At 45.9% G+C, this 20,253-nt stretch overlaps 1 protein-coding gene across 1 annotated transcript in view; it reads left to right on the top strand.

Annotated features, from left to right (window-relative positions):
- The window catches only part of cnppd1 (cyclin Pas1/PHO80 domain containing 1), a 74,110-nt gene that overhangs the window by 29,385 nt on the left and 24,472 nt on the right, over positions 1–20,253 (top strand). The window contains exons 3-4 of the mRNA XM_070875238.1: positions 10,630–10,711; positions 17,329–17,449. Of these exons, the coding sequence (XP_070731339.1) occupies positions 10,630–10,711; positions 17,329–17,449 (203 nt within the window). The remainder of the gene's footprint in view (positions 1–10,629; positions 10,712–17,328; positions 17,450–20,253) is intronic.

The raw sequence follows: 20,253 nt of genomic DNA, 5'->3' as shown, positions 1-20,253 counted from the left end.
CCATCTGCTCCTGATGACTTGTCCTTCAGTTGCCGGATGGCCTTTTCAACCTCGTGCCGGGCTGGGGTTGTCCTGAGGTGGTGGCGGGTGGCATGCTGTGGGATGGAGTCAACACTCACGTTGAAGACAGAGTCTCGGTTGAGGAGGTCCTCGAAGTGCACTGACTGCCTCTCTGTGCTTGATGAGTACCTGTCCGCTCTTGGCCAGTAGTGGGGGAGAGCCTTGGGTGCTTGGGCTGTAGGTCGTCTTGACTGCGCTGAAGCAACCTCGCATGTCAGGACCTTCATGGACAACCCTAACAGTAACAGACCGGACTGCCGCACCACTATTTTTGCCTGGGAACTCGGGCACTTCGACATTGACATCGCCGCCCTAAGCGAGACCTGGCGGGCAGGGGAAGGCCAGCTCAAAGAACAAGGTGATGGTTACACCTCCTCCTGGAAAGGCAAACCAGAAGTAGAACGCCGCCTCCATGGAGTTGGCTTCGTTGTAAAAACGGAACTAGTGGGCCATCTCAGAGACTTCCTCCTGCGGGATAAACGAACGCCTCATGACTCTTCAGCCTCACCCTAGCCCGGAACCGGTGCGCTATGGTCTTCACAGCGCATATGCCCCAACACTGGAAGCTATAGACGAGACCAAAGAGGAGTTCTATTCCAGCCTCGAACAATACCTATCCCAAGTACCAATGAACGACAAGTTGATCCGCCTTGGCGACTTCAACACCAGAGTCGGAAAGGACACTGACTTCTGGGGAGGTGTGATCGGCAGAGATGGGTTAGGTAAAAATAAAAAAGGAAAGGTGGCTCAACCGTGGCTATCTAGGGAAATCAGGGATAGTATTAAAGCCAAGGAAGTGGCATACAAATTGGCCAGAAATAGCAGCGAACCTGGGGACTGGGAGAAATTTAGAACTCAGCAGAGGAGGACAAAGGGTTTGATTAGGGCAGGGAAAATGGAGTACGAGAAGAAGCTTGCAGGAAACATTAAGGTGGATTGCAAAAGTTTCTATAGGTATGTAAAGAGAAAAAGGTTAGTAAAGACAAACGTAGGTCCCCTGCAGTCAGAATCAGGGGAAGTCATAATGGGGAACAAAGAAATGGCAGACCAATTGAACAAGTACTTTGGTTCGGTATTCACTAAGGAGGATACAAACAACCTTCCGGATATAAAAGGGGTCAGAGGGTCTAGTAAGGAGGGGGAACTGAGGGAAATCTTTATTAGTCGGGAAATTGTGTTGGGGAAATTGATGGGATTGAAGGCCGATAAATCCCCAGGGCCTGATGGACTGCATCCCAGAGTACTTAAGGAGCTGGCCTTGGAAATAGCGGATGCATTGACAGTCATTTTCCAACATTCCATTGACTCTGGATCAGTTCCTATGGAGTGGAGGGTAGCCAATGTAACCCCACTTTTTAAAAAAGGAGGGAGAGAGAAAACAGGGAATTATAGACCGGTCAGCCTGACCTCAGTAGTGGGTAAAATGATGGAATCAATTATTAAGGATGTCATAGCAGTGCATCTGGAAAATGGTGACATGATAGGTCCAAGTCGGCATGGATTTGTGAAAGGGAAATCATGCTTGACAAATCTTCTGGAATTTTTTGAGGATGTTTCCAGTAAAGTGGACAAAGGAGAACCAGTTGATGTGGTATATTTGGACTTTCAGAAGGCTTTCGACAAGGTTCCACACAAGAGATTAATGTGCAAAGTTAAAGCACATGGGATTGGGGGTAGTGTGCTGACGTGGATTGAGAACTGGTTGTCAGACAGGAAGCAAAGAGTAGGAGTAAACGGGAACTTTTCAGAATGGCAGGCAGTGACTAGTGGGGTGCCGCAAGGTTCTGTGCTGGGGCCCCAGCTGTTTACATTGTACATTAATGATTTAGACGAGGGGATTAAATGCAGTATCTCCAAATTTGCGGATGACACTAAGTTGGGTGGCAGTGTGAGCTGCGAGGAGGATGCTATTAGGCTGCAGAGTGACTTGGATAGGTTAGGTGAGTGGGCAAATGCATGGCAGATGAAGTATAATGTGGATAAATGTGAGGTTATCCACTTTGGTGGTAAAAACAGAGAGACAGACTATTATCTGAATGGTGACAGATTAGGAAAAGGGGAGGTACATCGAGACCTGGGTGTCATGGTACATCAGTCATTGAAGGTTAGCATGCAGGTACAGCAGGCGGTTAAGAAAGCAAATGGCATGTTGGCCTTCATAGCGAGGGGATTTGAATACAGGGGCAGGGAGGTGTTGCTACAGTTGTACAGGGCCTTGGTGAGGCCACACCTGGAGTATTGTGTACAGTTTTGGTCTCCTAACTTGAGGAAGGACATTCTTGCTATTGAGGGAGTGCAGCGAAGATTCACCAGACTGATTCCCGGGATGGCGGGACTGACCTATCAAGAAAGACTGGATCAACTGGGCTTGTATTCACTGGAGTTCAGAAGAATGAGAGGGGACCTCATAGAAACGTTTAAAATTCTGACGGGTTTAGACAGGTTAGATGCAGGAAGAATGTTCCCAATGTTGGGGAAGTCCAGAACCAGAGGTCACAGTCTAAGGATAAGGGGTAAGCCATTTAGGACCGAGATGAGGAGAAACTTCTTCACCCAGAGAGTGGTGAACCTGTGGAATTCTCTACCACAGAAAGTAGTTGAGGCCAATTCACTAAATATATTCAAAAGGGAGTTAGATGAAGTCCTTACTACTCGGGGGATCAAGGGTTATGGCGAGGAAGGGGGTACTGAAGTTTCATGTTCAGCCATGAACTCATTGAATGGCGGTGCAGGCTAGAAGGGCTGAATGGCCTGCTCCTGCACCTATTTTCTATGTTTCTATGTTTTCTAACACCATGTTCCGCCAGAAGGACAAATATAAAGCTTCATGGCATCACCCTCACTCCAAGCACTGGCATCTGCTAGACTACGTCATCGTCCGAGCGAGGGACCGCAAAGACGTACGCATCACCCGCGCCAAGATAGGAGCTGACGACTGCTCGACGGACCACCGCCTAATTCGCTGTCATCAACATTGCCCAAAAAACATTACGTCAACATAAACAATGCAACAGGAAAATCAATGCCGGTGCACTCAAAGATCCTAAGAAAGCCCTATTCAGCCAGCACCTCGCTACTAACCCTGACGGTTCCCAGAGACGTAGTGTGTCCACAGAGCCTGGTCAGCCCTCAAGCCTTCCATAACCAGCGTCTGCGAAGAGACGCTCGGTCACTCGACCAGGAAAACACCAAGCCTGGTTCGACGAGAACGACCAGGAGATCCAGAAGCTAATATGCCATAAATGCAAGGCATTCTTGGACTGGAAGCAGCAACACAACTCGAGGGCAAGAAAGCAGCTCTATAGATGTCTGATGGCCGAGGTCCAACAAAAAACTCGTGATCTAAAGAACAGATGGTGGCTGGAGAAAGCTCGAGAACCTCAACCAACAGCACTGACCCAGATTATCTGGTCATTATCGCATTGCTGTTTGTGGGAGCTTACTGTGCGCAAATTGGCTGCTGCGTTTCCCACATTACAACAGTGACCACACTTCATAAGTGCATCATTGGCTGTAAAGCACTTTGGGATGTCCTGAGGCTGTATAACTGCAAGTCTTTCTTCTTTCTTAAACATTGGTTGGGTACTGTGTGAAGTTTTGAATGCCCTCTCATAAAAAGGACATTAAATCCATTGAGGCGTGCAGCCTAGATCACCAGGATGATGCCAGGGAGGCTATAGTTATGAGAGGAGGCTTAAGATACTGAGACTATTTCCGCTGTGGCAGAGAAGGCCAGTAAGAGATTAAATAGACTTTAAAAAAAATTTTGTTAGGTTGAATACGAAAACATTTTTCCTCTGGTTGGGGAGTCAGTAATGAGGGTTTAACAAGGATTGAAAATTACTAAACGTGTGAGGGAGCATCCTCCTCGGATTCTGCTGCCCTCAAAAGTTTGTCACCATCCTCCAGATGACATGCAAGCCGTGATCCTGAATGAATTTACACAAGGTTTGCTGCTGCATAGATTGCGTGGTTGAGGCACAGCATGCTGCGTGTTTAAGGGAAAATTGGATAACTATTTGAAGCACGAGGTGATTGGGAGAGAGCAGTGCCGTGAGATTAGTTTTGATTGCTCTAGCAAAGAGCCAGTATAGCAAATGGTCTCTTTCTGTGCTGTTAACCTCTATGGTTCAGGTGAAGGTGACAATACTATAGTGGGGAAGTTAGAGGTATAACAGGTTTTTAGCAAGTACAGAGCCTGGGAAAGCAGGGAGGGGATAAGAAACAAAAGGGAAAGATCTATGATCAGGTGGAAGACAGGAGAGATTAAATGACAAAGGGTATTGTACAAGGCAAAAGAAGATGGTAATGGGACAAGTAAAGAAACAAAAGATGGGTCTAGCAACGGTCATCGACCTGAAACGTTAATTCTGTTTCTCCCTCCACAAATGCTGCCTGACCCGCTGAGTATTTCCAGCATTTTCTGTTTTTATTTCAGATTTCCATCATCCACAGTATTTTGCTTTTGTGAGTGCTAATGCCACACATTCTGTATAGAATCATACATCTCAGAAGGAGGCCATCCGGCTCATCGTGCCTGTGCTGGCTCTATGAAAGAGCGATCCAATTAGCCCCCACTCTCCCGCTCTTTCTCCATAGCCTTACAATATAAGTGACTGCTATTAGCAGCAGGAAGAGAAAAAGGTTAGTGACGATAAATGTAGGTCCCTTGTAGTCAGATTCAGGTGAATTTATAATGGGGAACAAAGAAATGGCAGACCAGTTGAACAAATACTTCGGGTTCTGCCTTCACGAAGGAAGACACAAATAACCTTCCGGAAATACTAGGGAACCGAGGACCTACTGAGAAGGAGGAACTGAAGGAAATCCTTATTAGGCGGGAAATTGTGTTAGGGAAATTGATGGGATTGAAGGCTGATAAATACCCGGGGCCTGATAGTCTGCATTCCAGAGTACTTAAGGAAGTGGCCCTAGAAATAGTGAATGCATTGGTGATCATTTTTCAAAAGTATATCGACTCTAGATCTATTCCTATGGACTGGAGGGTAGCTAATGTAACACCACTTTTTAAAAAAGGAGGGAGAGAGAAAACGGGTAATTATAGACTGGTTAGCCTGACATCAGTAGTGGGGAAAATGTTGGAATCAATAATTAAAGATAAACTAGCAGCGCATTTGGAAAGCAGTGACAGGATCGGTCCAAGTCAGCATGGATTTATGAAAGGGAAATCATGCTTGACAAATCTTCTAGAATTTTTGAGGATGTAACTACTAGAGTGGACAATGTGGTGTATTTGGACTTTCAAAAGGCTTTTGACAAGGTCCCACACAAGAGATTGGTGTGCAAAATGAAAGCACATGGTATTGGGGCTACTGTAGTGACGTGGATAGAGAACTGGTTGGCAGACAGGAAGCAGAGAGTCGGGAAAAACGGGTCCTTTTCAGAATGGTAGGCAGTGACTAGTGTGGTGCCGCAGGGCTCAGTGCTGGGACCCCAGCTATTTACAATATAGATCAATGATTTAAATGAAGGAATTGAGTGTAATATCTCCAAGTTTGCAGATGACACTAAACTGGATGGCAGTGTGAGCTGTGAGGAGGACGCTAATAGGCTGCAGGGTGACTTGGCCAGTTTAGGTGAGTGGGCAAATGCATGGCAGATGCAGTATAATGTGGATAAATGTGAGGCTATCCACTTTGGGGGCAAAAACACGAAGGCAGAATATTATCTGAATGGTGACAGATTAGGAAAAGGGGAGGTGCAACGAGACCTGGGTGTCATGGTACATCAGTCATTGAAAGTTGGCATGCAGGTACAGCAGGTGGTGAAGAAGGCAATGGATATGTTGGCCTTCACAGCTAGGTGATTTGAGTATAGGAGCACGGAGGTACGACTGCAGTTGTACAGGGCCTTGGTGAGGCCTCACCTGGAATATTGTGTTGAGTTTTGGTCTCCTAATCTGAGGAAGGACATTCTTGCTATTGAGGGAGTGCAGCGAAGGTTCACCAGACTGATTTCCAGGATGGCAGGACTGACATATGAGGAGAGACTGGATCGACTGGGCCTGTATTCACTGGAGTTCAGAAAGATGAGAGGGGATCTCATAGAAACATAGAAAATAGGTGCAGGAGTAGGCCATTCGGCCCTTCGAGTCTGCACCACCATTCAATAAGATCATGGCTGATCATTCCCTCAGTACCCCTTTCCTGCTTTCTCTCCATACCCCTTGATCTCTTTAGCCATAAGGGCCATATCTAACTCCCACTTGAATGTATCCAATGGACTGGCATCAACAACTCTCTGCGGCAGGGAATTCCACAAGTTAACAACACTCTGAGTGAAGAAGTTTCTCCTCATCTTGGTCCTAAAATGGCCTACCCCTTATCCTATGACTATGTCCAATGGTTCTGGACTTCCCCAACATCAGGAACATTCTTCCCGCATCTAACCTGTCCAGTCCCGTCAGAATCTTATACGTTTCTATGAGATCCCCTCATCCTTCTAAACTCCAGTGAATAAAGGCCAAGTTGATCCTGTCTTTCTTCATATGTCAGTCCAACCATCCCTGGAATCAGTCTGGTGAACCTTCGCTGCACTCTCAATAGCAAGAACGTCCTTCCTCAGATTAGGAGACCAAAACTCGACACAATACTCCAGGTGAGGCCTCACCAAGGCCCTGTACAACTGCAGTAAGACCTCCCTGCTCCTATATTCAAATACCCTCGCTATGAAGGCCAACATACCATTTGCCGCCTGCTGTACCTGCATGCCAACTTTCAATGACTGATGAACCATGACACCCAAGTTTCATTGCAACTCCCCTTTTCCTAATCTGCCACCATTCAGATAATCTGTCTGTGTTTTTGTCCCCAAAATGGATAACCTCACATTTATCCACATTATACTGCATCTGCCATGCATTTGCCCACTCACCTAACCTGTCTTAGTCACCCTGCAGCCTCTTCGCATCCTCCTCACAGCTCACACCGCCACCCAGTTTAGTGTCATCTGCAAACTTGGAGATATTACACTCAATTCCTTCATCCAAATCGTTAATATATATTGTAAAGAGTTGGGGTCCCAGCACTGAGCCCTGCGACACTCCACTAGTCACTGCCTGCCATTCTGAAAAGGACCCGTTTATCCCGACTCTCTGCTTCCTGTCTGCCAACCAGTTCTCTATCCACATCAGTACATTACCCCCAATAACGTGCTTTGATTTTGCACACCAATCTCTTGTGTGGGACCTTGTCAAAAGCCTTTTGAAAGTCCAAATACATCACATCAACTGGTTCTCCCTTGTCCACTCTGCTAGTTACATCCTCAAAAAATTCCAGAAGATTTGTCAAGCATGATTTCCCTTTCATAAATCCAGGCTGACTTGGACCGATCCTGTCACTACTTTCCAAATGCGCTGCTATTTCATCCTTAATGATTGATTCCAACATTTTCCCCACTACTGATGTCAGGCTAACCATCTATAATTACCCATTTTCTCTCCCTCCTTTTTTAAAAAGTGGTGTTACATTAGCTACCCTCCAGTCCATAGGAACAGATCCAGAGTCGATAGACTGTTGGTAAATGATCACCAATGCATCCACTATTTCTAGGGCCACTTCCTTAAGTACTCTGGGATGCAGACTATCAGGCCCTGGGGATTTATCGGCCTTCAATCCCATCAATTTCCCGCTTTATAAGGATATCCTTCAGTTCCTCCTTCTCACTAGACCCACTGTCCCCTAGTACATTCGGAAGGTTATTTGTGTCTTCCTTCGTTAAGACAGAACCAAAGTATTTGTTCAATTGGTCTGCCATTTCTTTGTTCCCCATTATAAATTTACCGAATCCGACTGCAAGGGACCTACGTTTGTCTTCATGAATCTTTTTCTCTTCACATATTTATAGAAGCTTTTGCAGTCAGTTTTTATGTTCCCTGCAAGCTTCCTCTCGTACTCTATTTTCCTCCTCTTAATTAAACCCTTAGTCCTCCTCTGTTGAATTCTAAATTTCTCCCAGTCCTCAGGTTTGTTGCTTTTTCTAGCCAATTTATATGCCTCTTCCTTGGTTTTAACACTATCCTTAATTTCCCTTGTTAGCCACGGTTGAGCCACCTTCCCCGCTTTATTTTTACTCCAGACAGGGGTGAACAATTGTTGAAGTTCAGCCATATGATCTTTAAATGTTTGCCATTGTTTATCCACCGTCAACCCTTTAAGTATCCTTTGCCAGTCAATTCATGTCTCATACCGTCGAAGTTACCTTTCTTTAAGTTCAGGACCCTAGTTTCCGAATTAACTGTGTCACTCTCCATCTCAATAAAGAATTCTACCATATTATGGTCATTCTTCCCCAAGGGGCCTTGCACAACAAGATTTCTAATTAGTTGCTTCTCATTACACATCACCCAATCTAGGATGGCCAGCTCTCCAGTTGGTTCCTCGACATATTGGTCCAGAAAGCCATCTCTAATACACTCCAGGAAATTCTCCTCCACCACATTGATGCAAGCTTGGATAGCCCAATCGATATGTAGATTGAAGTCGCCCATGATAACTGCTGTACCTTTATTGCACACATCCCTAATTTCTTGTTTGATGCCATCCACAACCTCACGACTACTGTTTGGTGGTCTGTACACAACTCCCACTAGCGTTTTCTGCCCTTTGGTAGTCCGCAGCTCTACCCATACAGATTCCACATCATCCAGGCTAATGTCCTTTTTTCTTATTGCGTTAGTTTCCTCTTTAACCAGTAACGCTACTCCACCTCCTTTTCCTTTCTGTCTATCCTTCCTGAATGTTGAATACCCCTGGATGTTGAGTTCCCAGCCTTGGTCACCCTGGAGCCATGTCTCCGTAATCCCAATTATATCAATCGTTAATAGCTGCCTGCGCAGTTAATTCATCCACCTTATTACGAATACTCCTCGCATGGAGGCACAGAGCCTTCAGGCTTTTCTTTTTAACATTCTTTGTCCCTTTAGAATTTTGCTGTAATGTGGCCCTTTTTATTTTTGTTTTTTGCCTTGGATTTCTGTGCCCTCCACTTTTGCTATTCTCCTTTCTATCTTTTGCTTCTGCCTCCATTTTATTTCCCTCTGCCTCCCTGCATAGGTTCCCAACCCCTGCCATGTTAGTTTAACTCCTTACTATTGCATTAATTTCCTCTTTAACCAGCAGCATTTAAACATATAAAATTCTGACGGGACTGGACAGGTTAGATGCAGGAAAAATGTTCCAGATGTTGGGGAAGTCCAGAACCAGGCGACACAGTCTAAGGATAACGTGTAAGCCATTTAGGACTGAGATGAGGAGAAACTTCTTCACTCAGAGTTGTTAACCTGTGGAATTCCCTACCGCAGAAAGTTGTTGATGCCAGTTCATTGGATATATTCAAGAGGGAGTTAGATATGACCCTTATGGCTAAAGGGATCAAGGGGTATGGAGAGAAAGCAGGGAAGGGGTACTGAGGTGAATGATCAGCCATGATCTTATTGAATGGCGGTGCAGGCTCGAAGGTCGAATGGTCTACTCCTGCACCTATTTTCTATGTTTCTATATTCCTGACCTCTTGCCACATCTGCGAGTGTCCTCTACAGTAGTGGTCACTGGATGGGGACGAGGAGCAGGAATCCCGAGTGATAATTCACTCTCCTTGGCCCAGAGGCGGGGGCCATCCTTACCGACAGCTCGGACTGAGATCAGTGAACTCGACACATAACAGGGGTCAATCCTGGAGCCCCTCGGCCTGAGCGTCTCACTGTTACAATCAGGCTCGCGCTGCACAAAATATCTACATTTATTCACAGGATCCAATAATTCCCATTTATGTTTTTTTTGGCATAAACTAAAACAGGCAACTTGGCTAGTCCTCAGAGGGATCATCATCATAGCCAGTCCCTCAAAATCGAGGAAGACTTGCTTCCACTCAAAGTGAGTTCTCAGGTGACTGTACAGTCCAATACGGGAATTACAGTCTGTCACAGGTGGGACAGACAGTGGTTGAGGGAAAAGGTGGGTGGGGAGTCTGGTTTGCCGCATGCGCCTTCTGCTGTCTGCGCTGCTTTCTGCATGCTCTCGGCGACGAGACTCGAGGTGCTCAGCGCCCTCCCGGATGCTCTTCCTCCACTTAGGGCGGTCTCTGGCCAGGGACTCCCAGGTGTCGGTGGGGATGTTGCACTTTATCAAGGAGGCTTTGAGGGTGTCCTTGTAACGTTTCCTCTGCCCACCTGGGGCTCACTTGCCGCGTAGGAGTTCCGAGTAGAGCATTTGCTTTGGGAGTCTTGTGTCGGGCATGCGAACAGTGTGGCCCGCCCAGCGGAGCTGGTCGAGTGTGGTCAGTGCTTCGATGCTGGGGATGTTGGCCTGAGCGAGACCACTGACGTTGGTGCGTCTGTCCTCCCAGGGGATTTGCAGGATCTTGCAGAGGTGGTATTTATAAAGGTCGCATTGGTGCCCTCATAATGTCTCAAACAGCACGGCTGCAAACAAAATGGCGTTGCCTCCACCAGCCATGTTATTAATAAGCTCTTAAAGCACACCAACCTGTTGGGTGTGCTTTGTGAAGTTTCCAGGCAATGACATAATTCAAAAATCTTGTCTCTTTCAGACATTGCAGTCGAACTGCTTCAGAAATCAGCACCAAGTCCAATCAGAAAACTGCGGAAGAAATATGCAGCTCACGTGGCGAGGTAAGTTTAAATATTACGTGGGGGTGGAGGGTGGGAGAGGCACGCTGCATTTGGTGCAGGCTGTTAGTGAACTGTTTTGAGCTGAGCCTGTGAACTGCACGAGTTACCAATAACCATTGCACTCGCTCTCCAACACTCATTAATTGTGATAAGTATTGCAGTGTTTGTTCAATACAGCCTTGTCATCTTTTTCTTTCCTTTTCAATCCCTTGTAAATATTTTCTCCTAAAATCCTAATTTGCCTCGGTTGCTTTTGAGTCAGTTGCATGTCCGCTGGATTGGCTGTCAAAACTGCAACAAGCAAGTAGGCCCTTGAATTCCCTCACTCAGAGCTGGAGATACGGATATAGTGATCAGGATCACTCATGTCAATGACCCCTGCATTAATAAAGTCATTGTATGTTGTGGGGCCGGGGGACATGAATGACCCTTGTTCTATTGCACAGTGCCACACCATAGGAAATACTATCATCTCAGAGCCTCTTTTTGTAGTTATTCTTGGGATGTGCATGTCGCTAATTTTCCTTGAGAAGATGGTGGTGAGCTGCCGCCTGGAACCGCTAGGTTCGTGGGTGAAGGTGCTCCCAGTTTTTTTCAGGGGAGAAGAGTTCTGGGATTTTGACCCAGCGACAGTGAAGGAACGGTGATATATTTCCAATTCAGAATGGTGTGTGACTTGGAGGGAAGTTGGAGGTTGGTAGTGTTCCCATGCGCCAGCTGCCCTTGGCAACATAGAAACTAGGTGCAGGAGTAGGCCATTTGGCCCTTCGAGCCTGCACTGCCATTCAATGAGTTCATGGCTGAACATGCAACTTCAGTACCCCATTCCTGCTTTCTCGCCATACCCCTTGATCCCCCTAGTAGTAAGGACTACATCCAACTCCTTTTTGAATATATTTAGTGAATTGGCCTCAACAACTTTCTGTGGTAGAGAATTCCACAGGTTCACCACTCTCTGGGTGAAGAAGTTTCTCTTCATCTCGGTCCTAAATGGCTTACCCCTTATCCTTATACTGTGACCCCTGGTTCTGGACTTCCCCAACATTGGGAACATTCTTCCTGCATCTAACCTGTCTAAACCCGTCAGAATTTTAAACATTTCTATGAGATCCCCTCTCATTCTTCTGAACTCCAGTGAATACAAGCCCAGTTGATCCAGTCTTTCTTCATATATCAGTCCCGCCATCCCGGGAATCAGTCTGGTGAACCTTTGCTGCACTCCCTCAATAGCAAGAATGTCCTTCCTCAAGTTAAGAGACCAAAACTGTACTCAATACACCAGGTGTGGCCTCACCAAGGCCCTGCCCCTGTACTCTAATCCCCTCGCTATGAAGGCCAACATGCCATTTGCTTTCTTAACCGCCTGCTGTACCTGCATGCCAACCTTCAATGACTGATGTACCATGACACCCAGGTCTCGTTGCACCTCCCCTTTTCCTAATCTGTCACCATTCAGATAATAGTCTGTCTCTCTGTTTTTACCACCAAAGTGGATAACCTCACATTTATCCACATTATATTTCATCTGCCATGCATTTGCCCACTCACCTAACCTATCCAAGTCACTCTGCAGCCTCATAGCATCCTCCTCGCAGCTCACACCGCCACCCAACTTAGTGTCATCTGCAAATTTGGAGATACTACATTTAATCCCCTCGTCTAAATCATTAATGTACAGTGTAAACAGCTGAGGCCCCAGCACAGAACATTGCGGTACCCCACTGCCTGCCATTCTGAAAAGTACCCATTTACTCCTACTCTTTGCTTCCTGTCTGCAACCAGTTCTCAATCCACGTCAGCACACTACCCCCAATCCCATGTGCTTTAACTTTGCACATTAATCTCTTGTATGAGACCTTGTCGAAAGCCTTCTGAAAGTCCAAATACACCACATCAACTAGTTCTCCCTTGTCCACTCTACTGGAAACATCCTCAAAGAATTCCAGAACATTTGTCAAGCATGATTGATTTCCCTTTTACAAATCCATGCTGACTTGCACCTATCATGTCACCTCTTTCCAAATGCACTGCTATGACATCCTAATAATTGATTCCATCATTTTACCCACTACTGATGTAGGCTGACCGGTCTATAATTCCCTGTTTTCTCTCTCCCTCCTTTTTTAAAAAGTGGGGTTACATTGGCTACCCTCCACTCCATAGGAACTGATCCAGAGTCTATGGAATGTTGGAAAATGACTGTCAATGCATCCGCTATTTCCAAGGTGGCCACCTTAAGTACTCTGGGCTGCAGTCCATCAGGCCATGGGGATTTATCGGCCTTCAATCCCATCAACTCCCAACACAATTTCCCAACTAATAAAGATTTCCCTCAGTTACTCCTCCTAACTAGACCCTCTGACCCCTTTTTGTTTGTGTCCTCTTTAGTGAATACCGAACCAAAGTACTTGTTCAATTGGTCTGCCATTTCTTTATTCTCCGTTATGACTTCCCCCTGATTCTGACTGTAGGGGACCTATGTTTGTCTTTACTAACCTTTTTCTCTTTACATATCTATCGAAGCTTTTGCAGTCCGCCTTAATGTTCCCTGCAAGCTTCCTTTCGTACTCTATTTTCCCTGCCCTAATCAAACCCTTTGTCCTCCTCTGCTGAGTTCTAAATTTCTCCCATTCCCCGGGTTCGCTGCTATTTCTGGCCAATTTGTATGCCACTTCCTTGGCTTTAATACTATCCCTGATTTCCCTTGATAGCCACGGTTGAACCACCTTCCCTTTTTTATTTTTATGCCAGACAGGGATGTACAATTGTTGTAGTTCATCCATGCAGTCTCTAAATGTCTGCCATTGCCCATCCACTGTCAACCCCTTAAGTATCATTCGCCAATCTATCCTAGCCAATTCACGCCTCATACCTTCAAAGTTACCCTTCTTTAAGTTCTGGACCATGGTCTCTGAATTAACTGTTTCATTCTACATCCTCATGTAGAATTCCACCATATTACGGTCACTCTTCCCTAAGGGGTCTCGCACAAGAAGATTGCTAATTAATCCCCTCTCATTACATGATAATAGTTGGGAATTGTTTATATTGGTGGGCATTGTGATGTTATCTAGGATTGTTCCCAGTACCAAGGACCTCGTATTGCACTGATGCTGATAAGTAGAATTTATTTTCCTAACTCTTTTTAAAAATGTTGACATTCACATAATTTGCAAGATGGGGGAGGGTAAATGACTCCTCTCTGCTCACCCACCCAGAAAGAGCCTAAAATGCCTTTGTTGCAGTGTCGATCATTGCGTGTAAGGAAATTTCTGGCCCAAGTTTGCCCAGTCCTTTCCCATAACTGAGGCCTCGAAGACTGGCAACAGGCTTCATGGCTCTTCTCTGCCTCCAGTGCTCGATTGCCTCCCTGGTGTCTGAGTGCACAGAACTGGACACCGTACTGAATTGGGGATCCATTCCCATTCCTGGTGCAAGATGGGCCGAGTCTTGCTCGTATCTGTTCCTCCCAGCATAGAGCTCCATGCTATCAGCCCTCAACACCAGAGCTGCCCACAGTCACCCAGCGACAGCAGGCGAATCAGTGGTCAGTTGAGGCTGGAGTACAAACCCAAGATCACTGCTGAGAAAAAATCGCTTGCTTTTTTTAAACAGCGAATATTTTTTATATTCATCAGCTCCCCTGAACACTTGCTCACCCTGCATGAAACAGAAAAGGATAGTATGCAGGTACAGCAAGTGATCAGGAAGGCCAATGGTATCTTGGCCTTTATTGCAAAGGGGATGGAGTATAAAAGCAGGGAAGTCTTGCTATAGTTATACAGGGTATTGGTGAGGCCACACCTGGAATTCAGAAGTATGAGAGGCGATCTTATCGAAACATAAGAGATTATGAGGGGGCTGGACTAGGTGAATGCAGAGAGGATGTTTCCATTGATAGGGGAGACTAGAACTAGAGGGCATGATCTTAGAATAAGGGGCCGCTCATTTAAAACTGAGATGAGGAGAAATCTCTTCTGAGGGTTGTAAATCTGTGAAATTCGCTGCCTCAGAGCTGTGGAAGCTGGGACATTGAATACATTTAAGTCAGAGATAGACAGTTTATTAACCGATAAGGGGTTATGGGGAGCAGCAGGGAAGTAGACCTGAGTCCATGATCGGATTGGCCATGATTTTATTGAATGGCGCAGCAGGCTTGAAGGGCCAAATGGCCCACTCCTGCTCCTATTTCTTATGTTGTCGTCATCATCATAGGCAGTCCCTCAAATCGAGGATAACTTAATGAAGGACCTAATATTTCAGGTCCCAAACTACATCCTGAAGGTTGGAAGATGCCTGTGCTGGATTTTTTTAACGTGTGGTGGCCGTTGCACACCAGCCACCACACGGGTTTGACAGAGCTCGGTCTTGGTCCAGTAGCAAGGATTAACCAAGATGACTGGAGACCGGCTCTGCTGCACGGACCTAGTTCGTGCACTTATCACACTGTGGGCTGGCCCGTGTTACCCTGGGCCCTTGCCTCTCCTGGGCCCCGATCACATCCCTCTACAATCTCTCGTCACTCCTTTGCCCTGACCTCGCCGCTCTTGCTGTATCTGCCCACGCTCCAATTACCGACCTGGATCTTGGTGATGTCCCTTTTCACTGCCGTTGCTCTCCTGCTCCAGCACGTGCTGCTCCCTGGAGTGGTACTCCGCCACGCTGCTCCTTCCGCTCCCTGGCCTGCTCCGATGGTGCTCGCAGGCCGGGGGCCGCTCAGCCTGCTGGGCCAGGCTGCCACGCTGCCCAATAGTACAAGCAATGATGGGACAGGCAAAGGCCCTCCGATCCATTGAGCCTGCCCCACGCAATCGTGGAACCTTGTGAATCACAATGTCATCACTCTCCACCCCACCCGAGACCATGTGATCTCCCGGGAGAGGCGAAAAAACAGATTTTTTTTAAAAACTCAGACCAATTTGGGGGAAAAAATCTGGGAAGTTCCTCACCGACCCAACGAGGCGATCGAAACTAGTCCAGGAGATCACTCTGGGCCTGAATTCCCTGCAGTACCTACCCTTCTGTAAGAGGTGATCTCCGCCCAGAAAGAGGCCCAGCTCTTGCTTGAAGGAATTCAGCATCCACTGCTCGAGATGGTAGCCAGTTCCAGGAGGTCCACTATTCTCTGGGAAAAGAGCCACCTCCTGATTCTAACTAAACCTGGCTTTGTACAACTTAAATTTGTGACCCCTGGTCCTCCCAAACCTATTTAATTGGAACAAACTCAACTGGAACGCAATCTATTCCCTCCTTATAATCCTCAATCAGATCGCCTTAACTCTACGCTTCTCTAAAGTGTGAAGTCCCAACTCTTTTAGCCTATCTGATAACTAAGATGCTTTAACTTGGGAATTAGTCTTGTGGCCTCTTTCCCCCCACCCCCCCCTCCTCCCCCCCCGCACCCTTTCCAAAGCTTTCAACATCACCCACCATGTGAGGAGACCAAAATTCCAAGTGCAGCCTGACTAAAGTCTTATACGATGTATTTTTTTTAACGAAGGATACAATTTTGTCCTTGTACAAGTTAACTTAAGCTATAACCAAATTCTGAAGAGAGTTGAGCCACATCTTTTGGCACAAGAACTTTAATAGAAAGAAGAAATGAAGGTTGGAGATGTAGGGATAACAGGCCGGAGGGGGTACTTCACAGTTGGTAAGGCTGGGAAGTATGTCTCTTCCCAGACTAGTTAATAGGTTTATTTATTTAAAATTTTACTTGTTTCTGGGATGTATGTGTTGTAGTAACACCACATTAGTGCCCATCCCTGGTTGCCCCAAGGGGTAGTGGTGGGCTTCTCTTTGAACATAAGAATTAAAAGCAGGAGTAGGCCATTCGGCCCCTCGAGCCTGCTCCGCCATTCAATGAGCTCATGGCTGATCTTCCACCTCAACTCCACTTGCCTGCACTATCCCCATATCCCTTGACTCCCTTAGTATCCAAAAATCTATCGACCACTGACGTGAATATGCTCAAAAACTGAGCCTCCACAGCCTTCTGAAGTAGCGATTTCCAAAGATTCACCACCCTCTGAGTGAAGAAGTTTCTCCTCATCTCAGTCCTAAATGGCCGACCCCTTATTCTGAGACTGTGACCCCTGATTCTAGACTCCTCAACCAGAGGAAACATCCTCCCTGCATCTACCCTGTCAAGCTCTTAAGAATTTTGCATGTTTCAATGAGATCACCTCTCATTCTTCTAGAATCTAGAGAATATAGGCCTAGTCTCCTCAATCTTTCCTCATAGGACAATCCCCCCATCCCAGGAATCAGTCTGGTGAACCTTTGTTGTACTCCCTCTATGGCAAGTATAGGTAAGGAGACCAAAATTGTACACAATACTCCAGGTGTGGTCTCACCAGGGCCCTATATAAATCAACTTTCTAGCTTTGCTAAAGGCACTTCAGTTTACAAGTCTGGGGCATTACTGTGCTGCGAAAAATCTTGAGTAAAAAATGGCCATTGACTATACTGACTGAAATTTTACCAGTGATATTGGAAAAATCCATGTAATTTAAAGTAGTCCCTCAATCTATCCTCGTATCTCTCCCTTCCATCCCCAATCACCACCTAATGCACAAGATTATCAGCTCACACACACAAATCTGTTTTTTCCACAGGGAGGCCTGTATCTCGCCTTGTGCGATGATGCTCGCTCTTGTCTACATTGAACGGCTGCGACACCGAAATCCTGAGTACCTGCAACAGATCTCCTCATCTGATCTTTTTCTAATATCCATGGTGAGTGAAAACCTGCTCTGCTCTTTCAGGCTGCAATTGAGAACGAACGAAAGACTTGCATTTATATAGCGTCTTTCACCTCAGTGTCCCAAAGCGCTTTACAGCTTTTGGTTTATACATGGTTTTATGAAACATTTGACACATTTATTCGTGTTTTAAGGATGTAACTAGCAGGGTAGATAAAGGGGAACCAGTGGATGTAGTATATGGATTTGCAAAAGGCATTCGATAAGGCCACATAAAAGTTTGTTGAGCAAGATAAAGACTCATGGGGTTGGGGGCAATGTATTAACATGGATAAATAATTGGTTAACGAACAGAAAACAGAGTAGGGATAAATGGGTCATTTTCAGATCGGCAGGCTGTAACTAGTGGGGTGCCGCAAGGATCAGTGCTGGGGCCTCAGCTATTTACAATCTATATTAATGGCTTAAATGAAGGGACCGAGTGCAATGTGTCTCGTTTGCTGACGATACAAAGCTAGATGGAGAAGTAAGATCCGAGGAGGACACACAGAGCCTGCAAAGCGATATAGATAGGTGGGCAATAAGGTGGCAGATGGAGTATTACATGGGGAAATGTGAGGTTATTCATTATGGCAGGAAGAATAGGAAAACAATACGTTTTAAATGGTGAGAAACTATTAAATGTTGGTGTTCAGAGAGATTTAAGTGTCAATGTGCACGAAATTCAGTTGGAGGGAGAGAAAGTTGGTTCTCAAACCAGTGTCCTAAGCTTAAATAAAAGGGACTACAAAGGTATGAAGGCAGAGTTGGCTAAAGTGGACTGGAAAAATAGATTAAAGTATGGGATGGTTGAAGAGCAGTGGCAAACATTTAAGGGGATATTTCATAACTCGCAACAAAAATATATCTCAACAGAAGGAAAGACTAAGGGCCCAAGTTTCCACATGATTTGCGCCTGATTTTTAGGAGCAACTGGTGGAGAACGGACTATCTTAGAAATCGCAATTCTCCACATTTTTTATTCTGCAGTTCTAGTCAGGTAGAACAGTTCTACTTTGGAACAGAATTTTTTCTTCAAAAGGGGGTGTGTCCGGCCACTGACGCCTGATTTCAAAGTTTCCACAGTGAAAACGTACTCCAAACTAAAGTAGAATGGAGCAAGTGAAGATTTTTGTAGAACTGAAAAAACCTGTTCTACACATTAAAAAATCAGGCGCAGGTTACAAATTAGGCGTCCAGAACGAGGTGGGGGGGGGAAAGGGAACTCATTAAATTTTACAATAAATCCTTATTTATACTTCTACAAATATTATACAAATAAATCCAACCTGAATAAACATTTATAAGCAAAGAAAAGATTAAATAAACCATCTTCCTACCTGTGTGAAAGTGCTTCAGGCACGGAGAATTCTGCAGTCAGCCTGAGGCGCCCATTCTTCCCGTGGGGGTGGGTGAGGGGTGGGGAGGGAGGGGGAGGGGGAGAGAGGGGGAGGGAGAGGGAGAGGGAGGAGAGAGCAGGCGCCCGTTCTTTCCCGCGGCGGGGGGGGGGGGGCGCGCGTTCTTCCCGCGGGGGGGGGGGGAGGGGAGGAGACAGTGAGAAGGCTGCAAGTGCTGATGTGCTGATGGCAATGTGCTTTTATTAAAAAAAATTTCAAAAATCAAACAGCTACAAAGAACTACAAAAATGGCCGAGTGCCAATGTATTTTTCACACTGAGCATGCGCGACCGCTCCAACGCGCACGCGCAGCGTTGCCGGCAGGAAAAAAACTAATTTAAATAGTACCCGCCCCCTCCCACTTACAAAATCGGCGCGAGTGTCGGCTCCGCCCCCCTGGGCGCCGCGCCAGGCAGAGAAGGAGCTGCAGAACGCTCCAGAATCGCGATTTTTTTTTTTAGGCATGAAAAACGGGCGCCCAGCTCGGAGGGGCGCCTGTTTTTTATCGTGTGGAAACTTGGGCCCTAAGAGTGTACAATGTGGCCAAGACGAGTGGGAGGCCAAAGGATTCGGAAATTTTAAAAAGCCAGCAGAGAACAAGTAAAAAATGATTGAGGGGGAAGATAGATTTTGAAAGTAAACTAGCATGAAATATAAAAACAGATAATAAGAGTTTCTACAGGTCCATAGAAAGGAAAAGAGTGGCTTAAGTAAATGTTGGTCCCCTGGAGGATGAGACTGGGGAATTAATAATGGAGAACAGGGAAATGGCAGAGACGTTGAACAAATATTTTGTATTGGTCTTCACGGTAGAAGACATTAAAAACATCCCAATAGTGAATAATCAAAGAGCTATAGGGAGGGAGGAACTTAATACAATCACTATCACTATTAAAGTAATACCAGGTAAAATAATGTGACGACATGTGGACAAGTTCCCTGGACCTGATGGCTTATATCCTAGGGTCTTAAAAGAAGTGACAGCAGAGCTCGTGGATGCCTTGGTTGTAATCTACCAAAATTCCCTGGATTCTGGGGCAGTCCCAGCTGTTTGGAAAACCGCAAATTTAACGCCCCTATTTAAAAAAAGCAGGCAGACAAAAAGCAGGAAACGACAGACCAGTTAGCCTAACATCTGTCTTTGGGAAAATGCTGGAGTCCATTATTATGGAAGCAATAGCAGGACATTTGGAAAAGCATAATTCAATCAAGCAGAGTCAGCATGGTTTTATGAAAGGGAAATCAAGTTTGACAAATTTGCTGGAGTCCTATGACGATGTAACAAGCAGGGTAGATAAAGGGGAACCAGTGGATGTGGTGTATTTGGATTTCCAGAAAGCATTTGATAAGGTGCAACATAAAAGGTTACTGCACAAGATAAAAGTTCACGGGGATTGGGGGT

The sequence above is a fragment of the Pristiophorus japonicus genome, chromosome 3 (genome assembly GCF_044704955.1).
Source record: "Pristiophorus japonicus isolate sPriJap1 chromosome 3, sPriJap1.hap1, whole genome shotgun sequence".
NCBI lineage: Eukaryota > Metazoa > Chordata > Chondrichthyes > Pristiophoridae > Pristiophorus > Pristiophorus japonicus.
The sequence above is the reverse complement of the archived record's forward strand: the minus strand, read 5'-3'. Positions and strand labels throughout refer to the sequence as shown.